This window comes from Engystomops pustulosus, chromosome 5, assembly GCF_040894005.1.
Source record: "Engystomops pustulosus chromosome 5, aEngPut4.maternal, whole genome shotgun sequence".
Lineage (NCBI taxonomy): Eukaryota > Metazoa > Chordata > Amphibia > Anura > Leptodactylidae > Engystomops > Engystomops pustulosus.
The window spans coordinates 8,617,553-8,635,200 of NC_092415.1; the positions used below are offsets into that span (position 1 = coordinate 8,617,553).

Here is a 17,648-nt window from a genome sequence, read left to right on the forward strand (position 1 = left end):
TGCAGCACTAGAACCATCTCTATAAAGAAATGCAGCACCAGAACCATCTCTATAAAGAAATATAGCACCAGAACCAAGCTCCATATAGAAATGCAGCATCAGAACCAAGCTCCACACTGAAATACAGCACAGGTATTTAGCTTCGTATAGAAATTCAGCACCAGAATAAATCTCTATAAGGAAATACAGCACCATAACCAAGCTCCATACAGTAATATCATACCAGAACCTACCCCCATACTCCAATACAGCACCACAAGCAAGCTCCATTACATCTCCGAAACTGAGCACCATGTAGAAATAAAGAACCAGAACTGAGCTCCATACAAAAATAAAGTATCTGTACAGAAATACAGCACCAAAACCAAACACTATACGGCAGTTAATACAGAATTACGGCACCAGAACCAAGCTGCATACAGAAATCCAACACTAGAACCATACTCTATACAGGCATACGGCACCAGAAGCAAGCTCCATACTGAGATACTCTACGAGGACTCAGCTCCATACAGAAATGCATTCATGTTTCAAGAGGAACAGCGAAAAATGATCAGATTTGGAAAAGTTACCATAATTTTGTGATACCCTCAGAAGATGCCATCACAATCATTAATTCTCACAAGGATCACTGGGGGTCCCACAGCGATCCAAATAATGGGGGTCCACATGCACCCTATTCCTCTTAAAAATCAGTCCCATAGAAGGGAATAGTGATGGCCCCCCATTGTCTAATCGCTGGGAATTGTCTTGTGGATAATGGATATTGTTGGGACAACCCCTTTAAGAAGTCCTTATTAGTCAACAGTATAGTCAAGTAGTCAATTTTGACACCCGTTCCCAACTTCCTAACCCGTTCCCACCACTCACCCGAACCCCAGCCCCTGTATCATCTGTATCATGGTTCTGATACCAATCTGATATGTGTGATTTATTATTGCTATGGGTCATCGAAATTTTGAAGCCAGGACAACCCCTTTAATTTAAAGATGTTGTACTAGGGCAGAGGTCTTATACATTTGAGACAAAGTGTCATAGGGGCTGGGACACTTGAAGCTAAGCATAATGAGGGAGATTCACTATGCCTTCCCCACCAGTTTTTGGGCCTCTTAGAGCCGCACACCACATTGGGTTGTCAGGGAGGAGAGTGGAAGAGGATCGGGGAGGGCAGAGGGTATGAACCCCTGGTGTTCAGAACTCCAATCTTAATGAATTCCCCTAATATATTTCCCATAGATGATTGATTTTTGTGTTGTCCCAGAGCTTTACAGTAAAGCGGCAGCCGCCTGGCATCTTTTCGGTGCATTTAATCAGGGGCTGCACACGTCTCCTGCATTAAGCCGCGACCTGTTAAACACTGAATCATATTTACGGCGCGGATACATTAATCCAGTCCCCGGATCATCGCCGTCAGTAGGTTCCTCTATCCCTTGTTTATATATGACAGAAGATAAAAACTGCAGGCTAATTTTCATATCGGCTTTAAATCCTCAGATCCTACTTAATCCACAGCGTTTTTCTATATTTAGGTCCCGGCTGCTTCACGAAAAAAAAAAACCTCCAATGTCATCTCTTACCCTGCGCCGCTCCATGATGTGAGATGCGTCGTGATCCGCGGCCCCTTCCCTAATATTCCAGAGGGTGCGGAGACTATTGCAACATTTCGTTTTATTGCTTCAAAGTATCTGCAGTAAAAATGTAACATTGTAAAAAAAAAAAAAAACTTTATTAACAATGAATATTCATCCTATGTGTTTCCATGGTTCCAGACGACAAACAAACCCAGTAAGTTGTCAGATCCAGATGTGTTGTGTTATTTTGTTGCATTCTTCTATTCTATGGTAAGAACAAGAAGCGGTGGGAGAATTGGGGTGACATCTGATTATGGGGTGAGACTGTTTATAGTCTGTAACTATGAGGACACATAGGTCTGCATAGGAGCTGCGTACATAAAATAACAGGGAATTCTTAATGAAGATTCTTTACAATATACTATCATTTACTATATATAGGAACAGATGAGTGCAGGTCTCTCCCTTTGATCTCGATCCTTTGATCTGGTATGGACTGGAGTAGACAATTAGTAGACACATAAGATGTCCATGAAGTGGATTTCTATGAAGAAGCTGGATGTTATAATGAAAGGGGGGTGAAGGGTCATCTACTTTGATCTTCTATGTATTCTACACCTCTTATAGACCTCCTTGACACTGGACACAGACCTAATTACAAAGGATACACAATCCATAGGTTACACTGTGAGGTTTCGGGTCACAAGGCTGAAGATGTTTCGGAGAACCAAGATGGCGCGTGGGTCCAGACTAAAGCCTCATCATATGGACAACTTTTAGAAAGGCTCTAAAACTATACTTTCAATAGGGAATAGAAAAAGAGCCACAATCTGAAGTTATGATCGAGTCATTGAGAAGCTCGGAGACCCAAGAGAAGAAGAAGAAGAACATCTTCTGGAGAAACATTGTGATGTTCTCATCATCCGTGACCATGAGTTGGCATCTATAGATGATACATTGTGCCGGTTGAGAAGGGTCTTGGATGTCTTTCTTGGAAGATGTATGATCACATGTTATGGGAAATAGATTTCTTGGGTTTGCAAGTGATTCTTCACCTAACATGGAACAACTAGTGACGGCTTCACAAGATTTTTTGTCTTCCCTTGGATCATCACTGGTGTGTTGGAAGGACTTTATGGACCTGTGTCATTTTTCATCTCTTCTCTATTATTTGTTAGCTGGTGGTCCAGGATTGAGTAACAGGACACAGCCGCCTTCTCCTGGATAAAGACCAGATATGACCACTGCAATTTACTCAGGGCTCGGCCAAGCCGTAAAGTACAGAACAGCTACTGTGTCTTATCCGGAGGGAACACTTGGGGTTGGGGAGTGACATGTTGTATCTGATGGTTCTGTCCCACCTCACCAAGATGGCCCGAAGGCTTTTGATTATTGTGAATAGTTCATGATCTTCCTCATTTATGTGTATCCTGACAGCTCCTTACTCCAAGGTCCTATCTCCTCCAGGCCCTGGGCGATGCAGCCACCATCAAGACCTGGTGCAACAACGTCTTGGGGTGATGAAGATCAAAGCAAATGCTGTGGTTTGGGGTCTGTAATTATTTAGGGGTCTGCCCTGGAGTCTGTGTTTATTTGGGGTCTATGTTCTGAATATATTTTGTGATTTGTGGTCATAACGTATCTAGTGGCTGATGTGGGTTGTCAGATGATTTTGGGTTGTTCTGGACATAAAATAACTTTAGGGTCCTGAGATCTGAATAGGTTTAAGATGTCCAGAGTTTATAGGAGCCTGTATTTAGGGGATTGGACAAGAGTTTGATTTAGCTTGAGATGTTATGTAGGTTCTTCATCAATTGTGGGGTCTATTCTCTGGTCCAAGTTATCTTTAGGGTCTTGTCTGTGGTCTAAATCTATGCATTATTTAAGTCTGATCTGTGTCCAAATAATTTTGAAGTCTGTTACTGGGTCTTAATTTAATCTGGGTGTGAATAATTTGATCCATACATTTTCCCTCACCTTACATTTCCTTCTCATGTTGTTGTTGTGTATCTGGTTTATAATGTATATTTTACCCCTCTAGATATTATACTTCATGGGGCGCCAAGTCAGCAGGACCTGGAGAAGAGAGGACTAGACATCCAATTCAGTAAATTGACACACCCCGGGTAGTCATTACTATGATTGGCCATGGTTGTTCCCCCTGGCCAATCACAACCATGGGTATCCCCCTGGCCAATCACAGCCATGGCTTGTTGCTATGGATGTCAATTTGGCTGATTGACTGTTTGGCCACCAATCCGGCAACATGTTTGGGTCACATGGCCAAACCCCGAATGGGAACATCGGGTCAGCTCATCTCTAATGTTCCGCCTCATTTTATGGAAGGCTGAGGATGGCCCATGGTCGAGGAGATGGACTGACCACCAGGATCTGATGTAGAACGTGGCTCAGAGACCCCCAAACTCCTCTCATTCAGGGATACTATCCTGTGACAAATCCTTTCTCCATTTCCATGTATTCTTATGAGGTCTTCGATACATTTTTATAATAAATAAGTAATTTTGCGCTAAATAAGGCTCCATGGGAAACAACACAAGACAAGGAGCATCCATCAGTCCCAACATCCCCCCCGTGATGTCCCCATTATATTTCCTGACCTAACGCTCCATTGTGAACCCACCTTCCCTCTCCATCCACTTGTTCCCCCAGAAGTCGATGCTTTATGAGGGATTTAATGAGACGCTGAGGGTTTGGATGGAATCGGCTTGTGTTTAATATACAATATCTAACACAATGACGATCGATGCCTCCTCACCCCTCACCCCCTCCTGGAAAAACAAGAGGAAAGGTTAATTACTCACGGGACGTTTTCATCAAATCTCCCCATGGTTCGCAGTCTTTCCCGGTTTCTAAATTTAGAAGATCTCCTTTGCACGTATTGATCCTCGTCACCCTCCGTTAATTAGATACACAACATGCTGCATTTGCAACTCATTTATCAATTGGATCTGGAACCTCTCTGGCTGTGACCCTAGAGATGTGATGTGGAGACGTTCACCAAACGCGGCGTCTGCTGCTCCCTGGAACGGCCCGACCCGATCTATCACCAGTCACATCCAGATATAGAGAAACCTCCTCACTAAACTTCTAACGATCGCTCGTCTCCTTCACTCGGCTTCTGAAGATCGGACATTAATTCTGTACAGAAAACAGACAAAATGCAAACAAATCCTCCCCTTAATCTCCTTTACTTTCATCTTGTCCCGTCTCGAAACCCGGGAGAAAGACAGAAAGAATTCTCTATGTGTCCCACAAGATCAGTCGTTTTCATCCCTCTTCATAATCCATAGATCTCACCTGTAAGGCAACTGGCCGCAGCAGGAGCCCTTCCCCCGCCCTTCGAAGCCCCTGTGATCTCTGTACCGTGTCTACAAGGCCGATCCTGGAGCGGAATAATAAACGCAACCGGCAAAAACCTTCTTCTATTTTTCCTTTTTATTAGTGGAAACTGCAAGGAAATACGAGGGATTAGTGTAGCATCACCCAATGGGATCGGCTGGGATAGATGTATATACACAGGGTGTTGTCTCAATATGATAAACCCCTTTAAAGAGAACCTGACAGTAAGTTTTACCCCAATAAACTACCAATCCCCTCAGGTCAGGTATGAAATGTCCTTTCTAGAATTCCCTTTTTTATGTGAAATCTCAATTGATTATTTATAAAAAGTCTTCCCCAAAGTCGGGTAAATATGACTCTTCTTATCCCATTTTCACATGAGATGAGTCAAGTTTAGTGCTAGCAAGAGAAGGGTCACTTCAGAAGCTCCTATCTTCTCTTGTATAGCACCTAGAAACACGCTGCTGGTGCCATATTAAAGATAAGAATCTCATCTTATGGTTTTGTGAGCTACAGAATCAGAGATTGAGGGAGATAAAGACATAGTTGGAAATGTAAGTTGTAGATAAACATCAAGTTCCCGCCTCTTTTTAACTGCCTGTATGTCCATTTGTGTGGCCCACAGAACCATAAGCCTGATGAGTTGTGAAAGATGAGATCCACAGCTTTAATATGACACCAGCATGTTTCTAGGTGCTATATAACAGAAGATAGGGGCTTCTGAAGTGACTTTATCCCCTGCAACTACTAAACATGACTCATCTCATGTGAAAATGGGATGAGAAGAGTCATATTTCCTGACTCTTTTTTTTTTTTATTGGTAAATGGATGAGATTTCACATTAAAGAGGGAGTTATAGCAATAACATTTTATACCCAACTTGTAGTTTAGTGGGATTAAACCTGGTGACAGGTTCCCTTTAAGTGCCACTAACTAGATGAAATATGTAGAGTTATAAATAATAAATGTAAATCTTAATTGTTTCCTATGGCAGATGAAGAAGTAATCCATGCAGGATATAAGCTATAGCTGTCTATCAGGATGACATTGGGCATCTGCTCAGGGTTCAGACAGTTTAGATCTCTTATTTGTCATGATACAAACACGATACATTATTGCAACATGATAGCAAAACTCCCGTTGGGCTGCAATACACCTCACAACCACTAGTGGCCGCCCATAGACCCCTAGAAACCTCTCCAGACACAGTATCACAAAATCAGATTTTTACAAAGTTGCTCATCCCATCAGTCCCTACAGATAAGAAGTTCCTATAGATTTCCCTGGTATCAGAGGGAAGGTGATGCTACCAGGGCGACTGAGAAACAATGATTAAATATGAAGTCCCCATTGTCCATATACATTGGGTCACATATAGAGTAACCATAGGCCCTTGTGGGTGAAGCGTCTGCATTATGAGCAATTCCTCCATGAGAACCTCTGAGATCTGAAGGCAGAGAAATCTGTACATTAATTTGTATGAAAGAGAGTAATTGGGTGCCCAATGGGCGTGGCCACAACAAGATCTGGTGCTCCCTCTCTATGACATTTTCAGCACTTGGTGTTCTCCACTTGGTCGTCATTGTCAGTGCTCGTTTCCCTCAGTGGTAGGAGAAGCAGTAGTTGACCTCCTGACCCCAGGGTCATGGGTCATGGAAATACTAATTTACATATAAATAAAAAGTATTTCACAGATTTTCTTCTGAAAGACAAGTTTATGATGCAGGACACTTTACATATAGATGTTTAGTTGCCATCTGATAAAGGAACCGAGATTTCCTCTAAGGTAAAGCTACTATCTTAAAATAGAGGATGAGCAAGGAGAAATGGATGTGATTCCCTCAAAACTATGATTTTGTACAAATTAATTTGGTTTTCGGATAAAGAGACCCCAAATTCATGACATTGGCATCATAAAAATGTCTCTACCTGTCACCACCACTAGAGGGAGCTCAGCAGCAAATTGCATACAGCGCTTCAATGTATAAACAGTAAGTTGTACACTCTTGAGCTCCCCTAGTGGTGCTTGCAGGTAGTAAAAATGTTTTAATCTAGCCACTAAGTATATTTGAAACCCTGCAACCAAAAAAGTCATATAAAGAAGCTATTAAACCACATTTTGGCACTTTTTACTTTAAGGTTTCAAGTAATGAAGATCTGATATTGTTATGTGACTTTTGACTTTTAATGTGATCTCCTCCTGCACCTCCCTCTCGCTGTTAACGGATCATCATAATTGTATGCATTGGAGGCTTCTGCAGATAAATGGGAGTAACTGGGTGCACATTGGGCGTGGTCACAAGATCTGGTGCACCCTCTCTTTGCCATTTTCACCACGTCGCATCTTCCACTGAACCTTGATTGTCAGTGATCAGCTCCCTGTGAAACTGAGCAGGAAATGGAGCGCCAAACCTCCTGGCCACACCCATTTTGTACTCATTTGCATATAAATAAAAGTAACATTTTTTATGCATTAAGTATACAGATTTCCGCCTGAAAGCCAATATTATGTAGGACACCTCACCTTCAAGTAGCATATTACCAAGGGTTTTACCTACAGGTAAGGGACAGCTACAAAATAAATAAATTACAATTAGGGTAGGGTGCTTTCACTTTTTGAATACAAATCCTCCCCAACAAAACCTACACAGACAATGAATGCTAAAAGGTTGAACTATGATGAACCTGCAGAAGCCACTAGGTGGAGCTCAGTAGTTAATTGCATACAATGCTATCATAGACTTCAATGTATAATCAGCAAGTTGTGAGCTCCCCTTAGTGGTGGCTGCAGGAAGTAAAAAATGCTTTCATCTAATCCTTTAGTATATTTGAAACCTTGTATCCAAAAAGTAATGGGAAGAAGCTATGAAAGTGGAAAGAAACACATTGTTGCACTTTTTGCCGTATGTTTAAGGTTTGACGCAATGAGGATGTGATATTGTTCTGTGACTTTTGACTCTTCTAATGCGATCTCCTCCTGCGTTTTCCCTCTCGCTGTTAGCGGATCATCATAAATGTAAGTATAAGAGGCTGTCAGGACGCGTTATGTACGTGCGTCCTCGCCACGTCTCCTCCACCTGCCTCAGCGGCTCCGCTCTCATTTTCCCTGACGTGAGCGAGTTAACTGCATTTTTATTTAATGGCTTTTAAGTGGCGCCATTCCTTGTGTAACACACACATCGCACCTTGTCCTCCGCTGCTGGGGGGGGGGGGAGGGGGTAATCCTGGAAGGTGACTGACTGCACACATTGCGCCTTTTGCCTCAATCTCCTTGGAGACCAGATAAAAATCTCTGCACGCTTTTTTTTCTTCTTCTCCTGGTTAAAAATGTATGTAGCATCGAGCGCGGCTGCGGAAGACTTCTCCATCCAGTCCTTGTACCAGATCCTGCTTATCTATAGGCAAAGCTGAAAGCTTATACAAGGTATACAATATATACAATATTACATGGAAATTGATACCTTCACTCCAGAGCTGCATTCAGAATTCTGCACATTTGATATCTAGTTGTTCCCTGCTTGTTCAGTGTCTGCACAAATTGTGCACTGGCAATTTTTATTCTTGCAAGTTGTTTCTTTGCACTAGACAGGATCCAGGGATCTGGTAGGAAACTGTATGGACCTCCGGCACGATCCCAGGTCCTTTCAGAATATTAGGGTCCATGGATGTCATAGGGTGGAGGTACTTGGCTCAAGACGTCTTTCTTGTAACTGCAGTCAATAAGTAAGAGCAGTTTAGTATATTTGATGGTGATTACTGGAGGGGAGGTGTGTGGCTATATGGGGTGTTGATGAATGGGACCCCTGGGAGGATGGTATTTAAAGGACCCTTGACAGGAGATATTTCACGAGGTCAATCACTTTCCATATGTCTTATGGAGATAATAGAGTAGATGTTTTATTGCTGTTATACGTCAGAACAGTGAGTAAACCTCTCCCGACCCAACTATTATATCTATTATAGGGACGGCTATGGCCTACCTGGCAGCATGGTGGGTGAGTGAGTAGCGCTTCTGCCTTGCAGCGCTGGGTTCCTGGGTTCAAGTCCCACCCAGGGCAACATCTGCAAAGAGTTTATATGTTCTCTCCGTGTTTCCGTGGTTTCCTCCGTGCCCTCTGGTTTCCTCCCACTCTCCAAAAACATACTGTTAGGCTAATTAGATTTTGAGCCCGATTTGGCAAACTCTGTGAAGCGCTGCGGAATCTGTGTGTGCTATATAAAGAATTATTATTATAGCCACTAAGCCCTACTACATGTGTCTGGACGTCCATTGTAGAGTGCATTGACTGCCATTGGCACCAGTGCATGTAGGTACAGGTCTTGGGATTACTGGACGACCTTCCTGACTTACCTACCTTCTCCATGGACACTGGATGAAGAGCATGAAGAAGCTCAGCACTTCATTGTAAAAGCTGAACTAAAGTAACAGGTTTTATCACCTCCAAAGCTGTTACTTAAGGGAATGGAGCCTAAAAGAACCAAGTAAAAGAAATTCCTTTATTTATATAGCACATACAGATCCTGCAGCGCTGCACAGAATTTGCCAAATCAGTCCCTGTCCCCAATGGGGCTCACAATCTAATCAGCCTACCAGTATGTTTTGGAGTGTGGGAGGAAACCGGAGGACCCGGAGGAAATCCACACAAACACAGAGAGAATATACAAACTCTTTGCAGATGTTGACCTGGAATGGACTTGAATCCAGGACCCCAGCGCTGCAAGGCTGTAGTGCTAACCACTGAAGAATTAAAACAAAATAAAATAAATAAACAAATAATGAAAATAATTCTACACAATGAAATGGTTTGCATTTTATTGTGTAGAATTGTTTTCATTATTTGTTTATTTATTTTGTATCTTTTTTTTTGACTCGCTTCCTTAAAACATGTGCAATAAACATTTCAAAATAAGCATAGTATATAAAATAAATAATAACACAATATATTATATAAAATAACAATATCATTTAAAATAATAAAACAATAAATGTACACGACACGTAAAATAAATAAGCAATTAAAAAATATACATGATATATAAAATAAATTAAAAAAACACAAATAGTAACATATAAAGTTTACAGGTAAAAGTTAACACAATGAACGGGACTGAAACAAAGTAATTAATACAAAATGTACAAAAGAAAGTAGAAAAGAAAAAAAGAATATATAAATAATACAACTATTGATGAAAATATACACATAAATAATATACAACGCAAAAATATTTACTAATTCAAACCGAGAATAAAAATAATAACAAGAAGTGACACAATCATAATCTCTATATAAAGGCTCTCACTATACAGAGGTCGCTGTGATGTTTCATTCAATGTACTAAGAACCTTGTGTTTATTTTGGAAAATTCTAATTTAAATAAATTTAAAAAAACCAAAAACAACAAAATGAATTATCGTTACACCGAGAATCATAACGTGGGTTAATTTGGCCTCATTGTTGGGGATTTAATGGTAACCTCTCCAGATCACACATGCACCCCCAGCCCTGGATCATACATGTCTCGTGCAGCGCTCCTGCCTTGTAGCATGTGGAGGTGGTGGGGGGGGGTTGTTCCAGATTTCACATCTGTAGGTAAAGTGAAGAATTTGTAGAATTAGTGTCCTGTAAAGATTGTAAGCTCAGATCTATCAGACTTGGTCCATATACTATGTTTTGGCTGAGCATGCATGTGTTCTGCATGGGAAAACCTCTCCCTTATATCTTAACAACTAAAGCCGAAATCCATTGGAGATGAGTCAGGAGGCCCCCGAACACATATTGGTCCAGTCTGGGAGAACTGACCATCATTCTATATGTATTTGTGTCCAGTTTAAGGCCTGGGATCAGATCCATGAGCAGGTGCAGCGCGGTGCCCCAAGGCTTCTGTACTATAGGGCACAATATTATAGAGACACAAGACTATGACATTAGGTTATGAATGGCTATTGATGAATTATTCATGGAAAAGCTTTGAAGAATCTTATGGGAAATCGCAGGTGTTCGCAGGGTCCTAAAGGCATCACTGGGCTCCATGATGGGAGCTGTTGTTCACATGCAGCAGATTTGTTGCAGAATTTGCAGCTGCTGAATCTTGGTTTTCGCAGCAGAAATTTTTGCAACCAAACTGCTCCCTGCACCTGTCATGTACAGACCTGAAATAAAGTTGTGTGTTCCACGTGGGGAATATTCCCATTCACCTGCTGTTGAATTCAGCGCCGTTCATCCGCCTGGGACTGTATCTGCAAAAAGTGCATCGAATTCTGCAAGAGCCATTGGTCTCCATGGAAGAGTTACCAATAATTTCTGCAACCCGTCTGCTGCGTGTGAATAAATCTGAATACATTTATAAGACACAAATAACAAATGGCAACAATATATATTATATGAATAATTGAAACATAATTATTATTATTGAAAAATAACAAATGATCTATAGAATATTCGAATGGAACCATTTTTATTATTGCTATCAGTATTATGAAACATAACAAACCATACAATTTCAATTATCATTATAATACATAATAAAAAATAATATATGCACAATTAATACATTGATACCTAATTATTAATAATACAAATCTTATTGTTATTATACCTAATAATGAACCATATACCCATATGGATTTAATTAATTAATAATGATAATATTTGCTATTGTTCTATTATCCCCATTAATAACAATAATAATAATAATATTCCTAATAAAAAGCAGATAAAATAATGGCTAAATATGATAATTAATAATTTGATATTTGATAAAATAATATATAACTATTCTTAGTTGTGAAATGTAAAGTGTCATTAATAAATGTAATGAACATCAGATAGGAAAAGTAGCAACAAACGCAAAATAACGTGAAACAATAAACAATAACGATATATAAATGCAATTAATAATAATAAAAATAATACTTAAAAATACACGGATCATCGTAAACTTTTAACAATAAAAATATACAAATAATCCCACTAATCCATACGTATGTACATAAAGCCGCCCTATAGTGACCCCTGTACATGTACAATCCCCAGCAGTGATATCACACACAATATATAATGGTCACTGATAGTAATAATAGCAATAATGATAATAAGACACTTATGGCTGCCCCTCCCCCTCCCTGTATTATCCATGGCTGCCAAATTCATTTCTCCTTCTAGATGAATTAATCCTGGAGCTAAAACCTTTAAAGCAGCCCGAGCCTGGAGGAAGGAGAAGATCAGGAGTCTCCTCAGCATCACAAGTGTCACATCCCCTCCTGCCCCAGCTCTGAGCATCACCCCCATGTCCCTGAGCAGGAGCCACCCCACACATTGCCTGCAGAGCATTGCACCCCACAGACCCTCAGCTAAGTCCACTTCCCTCTTAGTGCTGGGTGCATGTGTAACCCTTGCAGTGCCAGTGCCTGCTAGTGGCTGTCCCCTGCAGCCTGCCCAGGACCTCATCATCCACACCAGAACAGATGCAAGCTTCAATTCCAGGCAACAGATGCAGATAATCTCACACAGATTGCAAAGTCATAACCTCCTCTGTCCTAGTTTGCATTGCATCTCCTCTTATTTCCTTTCTCCTCCAGCATTTGCAGTGATGCTCAGTTTGACATTGCCTCCTCGATGCTTCATCATCATTAATGCAAAGGCTGTCACCCCCCCCAATCCTGCCCCCCCCCCCACCTACCCCCCTTCCAGCTTCAAACACCGAACCACGTGCTGCTGGCTCCCAGTGATTCCCTCAAGAATTAATTTATTCTAGGGGAGTGTTCACATTGGGGGAGGAGAGTTGGAGAAACAGGGAGAGAATGAGACAGAAGCTTGCGGAGAGTTACAAGGGATGTGACTGATGGGGCTCTGTTTCCATCCATGGTGTCTCTTAGCTTCCAGACACAAGTGATGCACCCAGCCCCTCTCCATCCACAGATGGTGCTACACGATGAAGCTGTGCACTGAGGCACCTACCTGCTGCTGCTCCTCCATCACTTACCTCTGCAGCCTGGATGATGGGGCTATGCTGGCTTTGTGATCCTCACTTGATGCATCCTACAGATGCACTCCATGCTCTGACCCGACTGTCTGGACACCTCCCAGCTGTGGCCGCTCTCTGTCTCCTCAGCCTTGACTGGTCTTCTTCATGCACCTAGTCCAAAGAAGCTGCAATCCTGTGTTTGATGTATGCAAGAGGGCAAGGACAGGATTCTGGTTATTTCCCAATATAACCTAATATAAGGAGGTGATTGACTCCTCAGATGCCACCCAGACTGCGCTGCACTTTCTGCAAACTTAAGGCTGGTGACCCTTCAGGACTGGTTGCCCCCTCTGATGGTGAAGAAGAGTGGTCACCTACTGGAAGTTGTCCTGTGAGCTCTCCTGGAGGACGGTGTATACATCAGGATACCAACTATGTCTATTAACCTCTTCTCCACTGGACTCCAGCCATAGAGAACCATGAGATTGTGAGTTGACTTTCTCCAACTTTAGATGGAAAGTGTCCAAGTCTTGGGGCGACAATATTTGCTTTTTGATTTGTCTGTATTTCTGTGGGAAGATGAAGGGTAATAAGGAATAAGAATCACTCTCCGGGGGGTTCTGTAATGTTCCACCATCGATCCCAGCATTAAGCAGAAGACCACAGAAGACACTACAGACTCACCTTGCAAGTTTTATTTCCACTTAAGCGTCCATGGAGCCGCTTTCTTTGCCTACTCAGCTCTGGATACCCCCATTATTTCTTGGATTCCATCCCAAATGATCATTAATTGAAGAGCAGATGGTTTCTACTGGTCAACAGTCCATAAGGTGATCCAGAAAGCACCATATTGTTCAGGGAACAGCCATTCTTATGAGTTGTTCTCTTAGATGGATGCAGATCTGAAGAGCAGAGTCTAGTGAGGCTTCCTCGGAGCTCCAACTCTTGCCAATTGTTTGACCAAGCAGAAGATCAAGGGTGCTACTGCAGATCCAAGGAGGAAGGGTGAGAGTAAAAGCCCAGAGGGTGGTCTTGGTGGAGAAGGAAGGGTGGTCTTGTTGATGGCACTGCGCACTGGTACTGCTTGGTTTGGGCAAGTCCTGCACCGAGCCTCCAGGCTGCAGGGTACCTGGTCCAGGAGATCCAGTAGCCTCCTGTGTCTTTCCTCTTCCCAGGAGAACGAGCAGGGAGTAGGGAGAGGTGACCAAGCCTGCATCCACCACCACCACCAGCACCATCACAGCCACCCCCTCCACTCCCACTCTCCAGGTGCCCAGCCCAGCCATTGCTGTCTGCAACTTCCCAGCGGCTGCTGCGCCCTCTCAGACAGGACGGGGGGACATGATCCCCTCACAAGCCGGTTGCTGGTGGCCATGAAGCGGCAGAACGTGCGGACTTTGTCCCTCATCATCTGCACGTTCACTTATCTGCTGGTCGGGGCCGCTGTCTTTGATGCGCTGGAGTCAGACTACGAAATGCGAGAGGAAGAGAAGCTTAAAGCCGAGGAGATCCGCCTTAAAGGGAAGTATAACATCTCCAACGAGGACTACCGGCAACTGGAGCTTGTCATCATGCAGTCCGAGCCCCACCGGGCAGGGGTCCAGTGGAAATTTGCTGGCTCTTTTTACTTTGCCATCACAGTCATTACTACTATAGGTAAGTGCCTTCTTGCGTAGTCGGGGCTCTTGGTTGGCTTTTGCATAATGTGCACATTCATGTAGTCGGGGTTCTAGATGAATTAAAATATTCTGCAACCCGAAAAATTATATACCTGGTGACGGACCTCAACTGAGAACATTGCAAGGCTTGCATAATATCCCCTGTAGTTGCAACTTGTGGATTTTCTTATGCAATAGATTTACATACTCAAGGCTGTGCTGGTGTAGTCGGATCTCTTGGTGAGTTATGGCATTCTGTGGCCCTACAATGAGGTAAGTGGCTTCAACCGAGATCATTGCAAAGCTTTTATATATTGTCCTATGTAGTTGAAACTTGTGGATCTCCTTTACTAGACAATTGCATACTGAAGGCTACACTAGTGTAGTCGGGGTTCTTGGTAAGTTATGCCATTCTGTGGCCCATAAATTAGGTACATGGCTTCAACTGAGATCATTGCAAAGCTTGTATATTGTCATATGTAGTTTCCACTTGTGGATCTCCTTTACTAGAAAATTACATACTGAAGGTTACACTAGTGTAGTCGGGGCTCTTGGTAAGGTATGGCACTCTGTGGCCCTAAAATGAGGTAGGTGGCTTCAACTGAGACAATTGCAAAGCTTGCATATTGTCCTATGTAGTTCCAACTTTTGGGTTTCCTTATACTAGACAATTGCACACCCAAAGCTACACTAATGTAGTCGGGGCTCTTGGTGAATTATGACATTCTGCATCTCTAATAAAGGGTTCAGCCTAGGGTGAAGGACCTCAACTGATATTAGTGTAAATCTTTAGAAGTGTCTTCTAATGTTGCAACTTAATGGATTTCCTTTTACTAGAAAATTGCATATTTAAGGCTACACTGGTGTAGTCGGGGCTCCTGGCGAGTTATGACCCTAAAATGAGGTACAGTACAGAGTGGAGAACCTTTGATAAGATGATTGCAAGTCTTGTACTGTCTCCTGTATAGTTCTTATTGTGAGAAGCAACTTGTGGATTCCCTCATGCTGGAGAACTGCACATTTTTAGGATTTTATCTTTCTGTTTTAGGATTTATCAGGAATGTTTCATGTTTTCTTACTTGAGGCTCGTTCGCATTACAAGATTGCAGCCTGCAGATTTCTGGTCCATGATTACTCCTGTGCTGGTCTTATCATGCGCCTTATGTCCCTGTATAATATGGATTGTGAGTGTTTGTAGAGCTGATGGCAGAACTACAGGTCCAAGTCTGCCTGTTTGTTGACCTGAGGGTTGGCTTGTTCTTCTAGTGGTTGACATATGTTATGTGCTGCAGGTCTTGTGATGTGTCAGGTATGGGCAGAGTGCCTGGGGTCACGATGTAAAATTGCTGGTCCAGCATATATGTCATGCGTTAATATGCTGCAGCTTCCAGTGCTGTGCCCACAGCTAAAACACCAACAGAACCAAGTGCTGAGGTCCACATCAGGGAAAAAAAACTTCTCTGGACTGATGTTCTGAGATTTTACATGTAGGAGAATTTTACTGGGAGTTGCTTTATGGCAGCAGACGGAGGTTATGTAGATAAAACCTGCAATAGTCGCTGTTTTTCACCCCCTGGAGCAGTTTCTGGGGTATTTTGGCCCCTCTATACAAGGGTCTTCTGGATCCATATCCAGACGAGCAGATTTGTTGGGGTCGATCTTTTACACGGATCATTAAGCAGCAGATTTGTAATTTTCTAAGCGAACATTGATTTTCCATCCGTGGAGATAAATGGGTGATGGGAGCTGGATGTGACCTCAGCAGATGCAGCAGGGGGAGAGGTTGTCACCCACCCAGTGCCCCTGCCCCTCAGTCATCTTCTTATGTTACCCCGATATTAATAATGGTTGTTACATTGTATCACATCTATTATTATCTATTCATTCCGTGCAGTCAATAACATTTACAAGACTCTGCAGAAAGTTACTGCTCGACATGTATGGACCATCTGTCCATGGCAGTGCAGGAGTTAATATCCAGAGTGTGGTCATTTATGGAAGTTGGGAACCGGGGACATTAATCGCAGACGAAAGATTGTACAATAGATACATCAGATAATGTGTATTATATACAGTATATACAAAGGGAATGTAAGGTGTATACCAGAGGGTGACATCTACTACTGTGATATTAAAGGTTACAGCATTATCTATCTATCTATCTATCTATCTATCTATCTATCTATCTATCTATCTATCTATTTACTATCTATCTATCTATCTATCTCATATCTATCTATCTATCTATCTATCTATCTATCTATCTCATATCTATCTATCTATCTATCTATCTATCTATCTATCTATCTCATATCTATCTATCATCTATCTATCTATCTATCTATCTATCTATCTATCTATCATCTATCTATCTATCTATCTATCTATCCATCCCAAGTTTAGTTAATCTATTTTCTGTCTGTCTATCTGCAGTCATATATAGCAGAGCTGGGTAATGAGATATAACAGGACTGTGTAGTTATATAGCAGGGCTGTGCAGTGATAGAGCAGAGCTGTGCAGTGATAGAGCAGAGCTGTGTATTCATATAGCAAAGAGCTGGGCTGTACAATGAGATATAGCAGAAATATGTAGTGAGATAAAGTAGAGCTGTACCCTGCATTATATAACAACTACACCCCCTGTATATACTGTACCCTGCATTATATAACAATTACACCCCCTGTATATACTGTACCCTGCATTATATAACAACTACACCCCCTGTATATACTGTACCCTGCATTATATAACAACTACACCCCCTGTATATACTGTACCCTGCATTATATAACAACTACACCCCCTGTATATACTGTACCCTGCATTATATAACAACTACACCCCCTGTATATACTGTACCCTGCATTATATAACAATTACACCCCCTGTATATACTGTACCCTGTATTATATAACAACTACTCCCCCTTTATATACTGTACCCTGCATTATATAACAACTACACCCCCTGTATATACTGTACCCTGCATTATATAACAATTACACCCCCTGTATATACTGTACCCTGCATTATATAACAACTACACCCCCTGTATATACTGTATCCTGCATTATATAACAACTACACCCCCTG

The 17,648-nt window shown here is 42.0% G+C and overlaps 1 protein-coding gene and 1 long non-coding RNA gene across 2 annotated transcripts in view; one reads left to right on the plus strand and one right to left on the minus strand.

Moving 5' to 3' along the window:
• Positions 1–3,125: 3,125 nt before the first annotated feature.
• Positions 3,126–13,038, minus strand: LOC140132398 (uncharacterized). The gene is made up of 5 exons (XR_011855648.1): positions 12,915–13,038; positions 11,128–11,263; positions 8,393–8,641; positions 4,890–5,040; positions 3,126–4,730 (listed from the first exon to the last, which is right to left on the minus strand). It is a non-coding gene; the product is annotated as an uncharacterized lncRNA (long non-coding RNA).
• Positions 13,039–13,957: 919 nt separating this feature from the next.
• The window catches only part of KCNK9 (potassium two pore domain channel subfamily K member 9), a 138,348-nt gene continuing 134,657 nt past the window's right edge, over positions 13,958–17,648 (plus strand). Inside the window, exon 1 of the mRNA XM_072151137.1 lies at positions 13,958–14,552. Coding sequence (XP_072007238.1) covers positions 13,958–14,552 — 595 coding nt within the window. The remainder of the gene's footprint in view (positions 14,553–17,648) is intronic.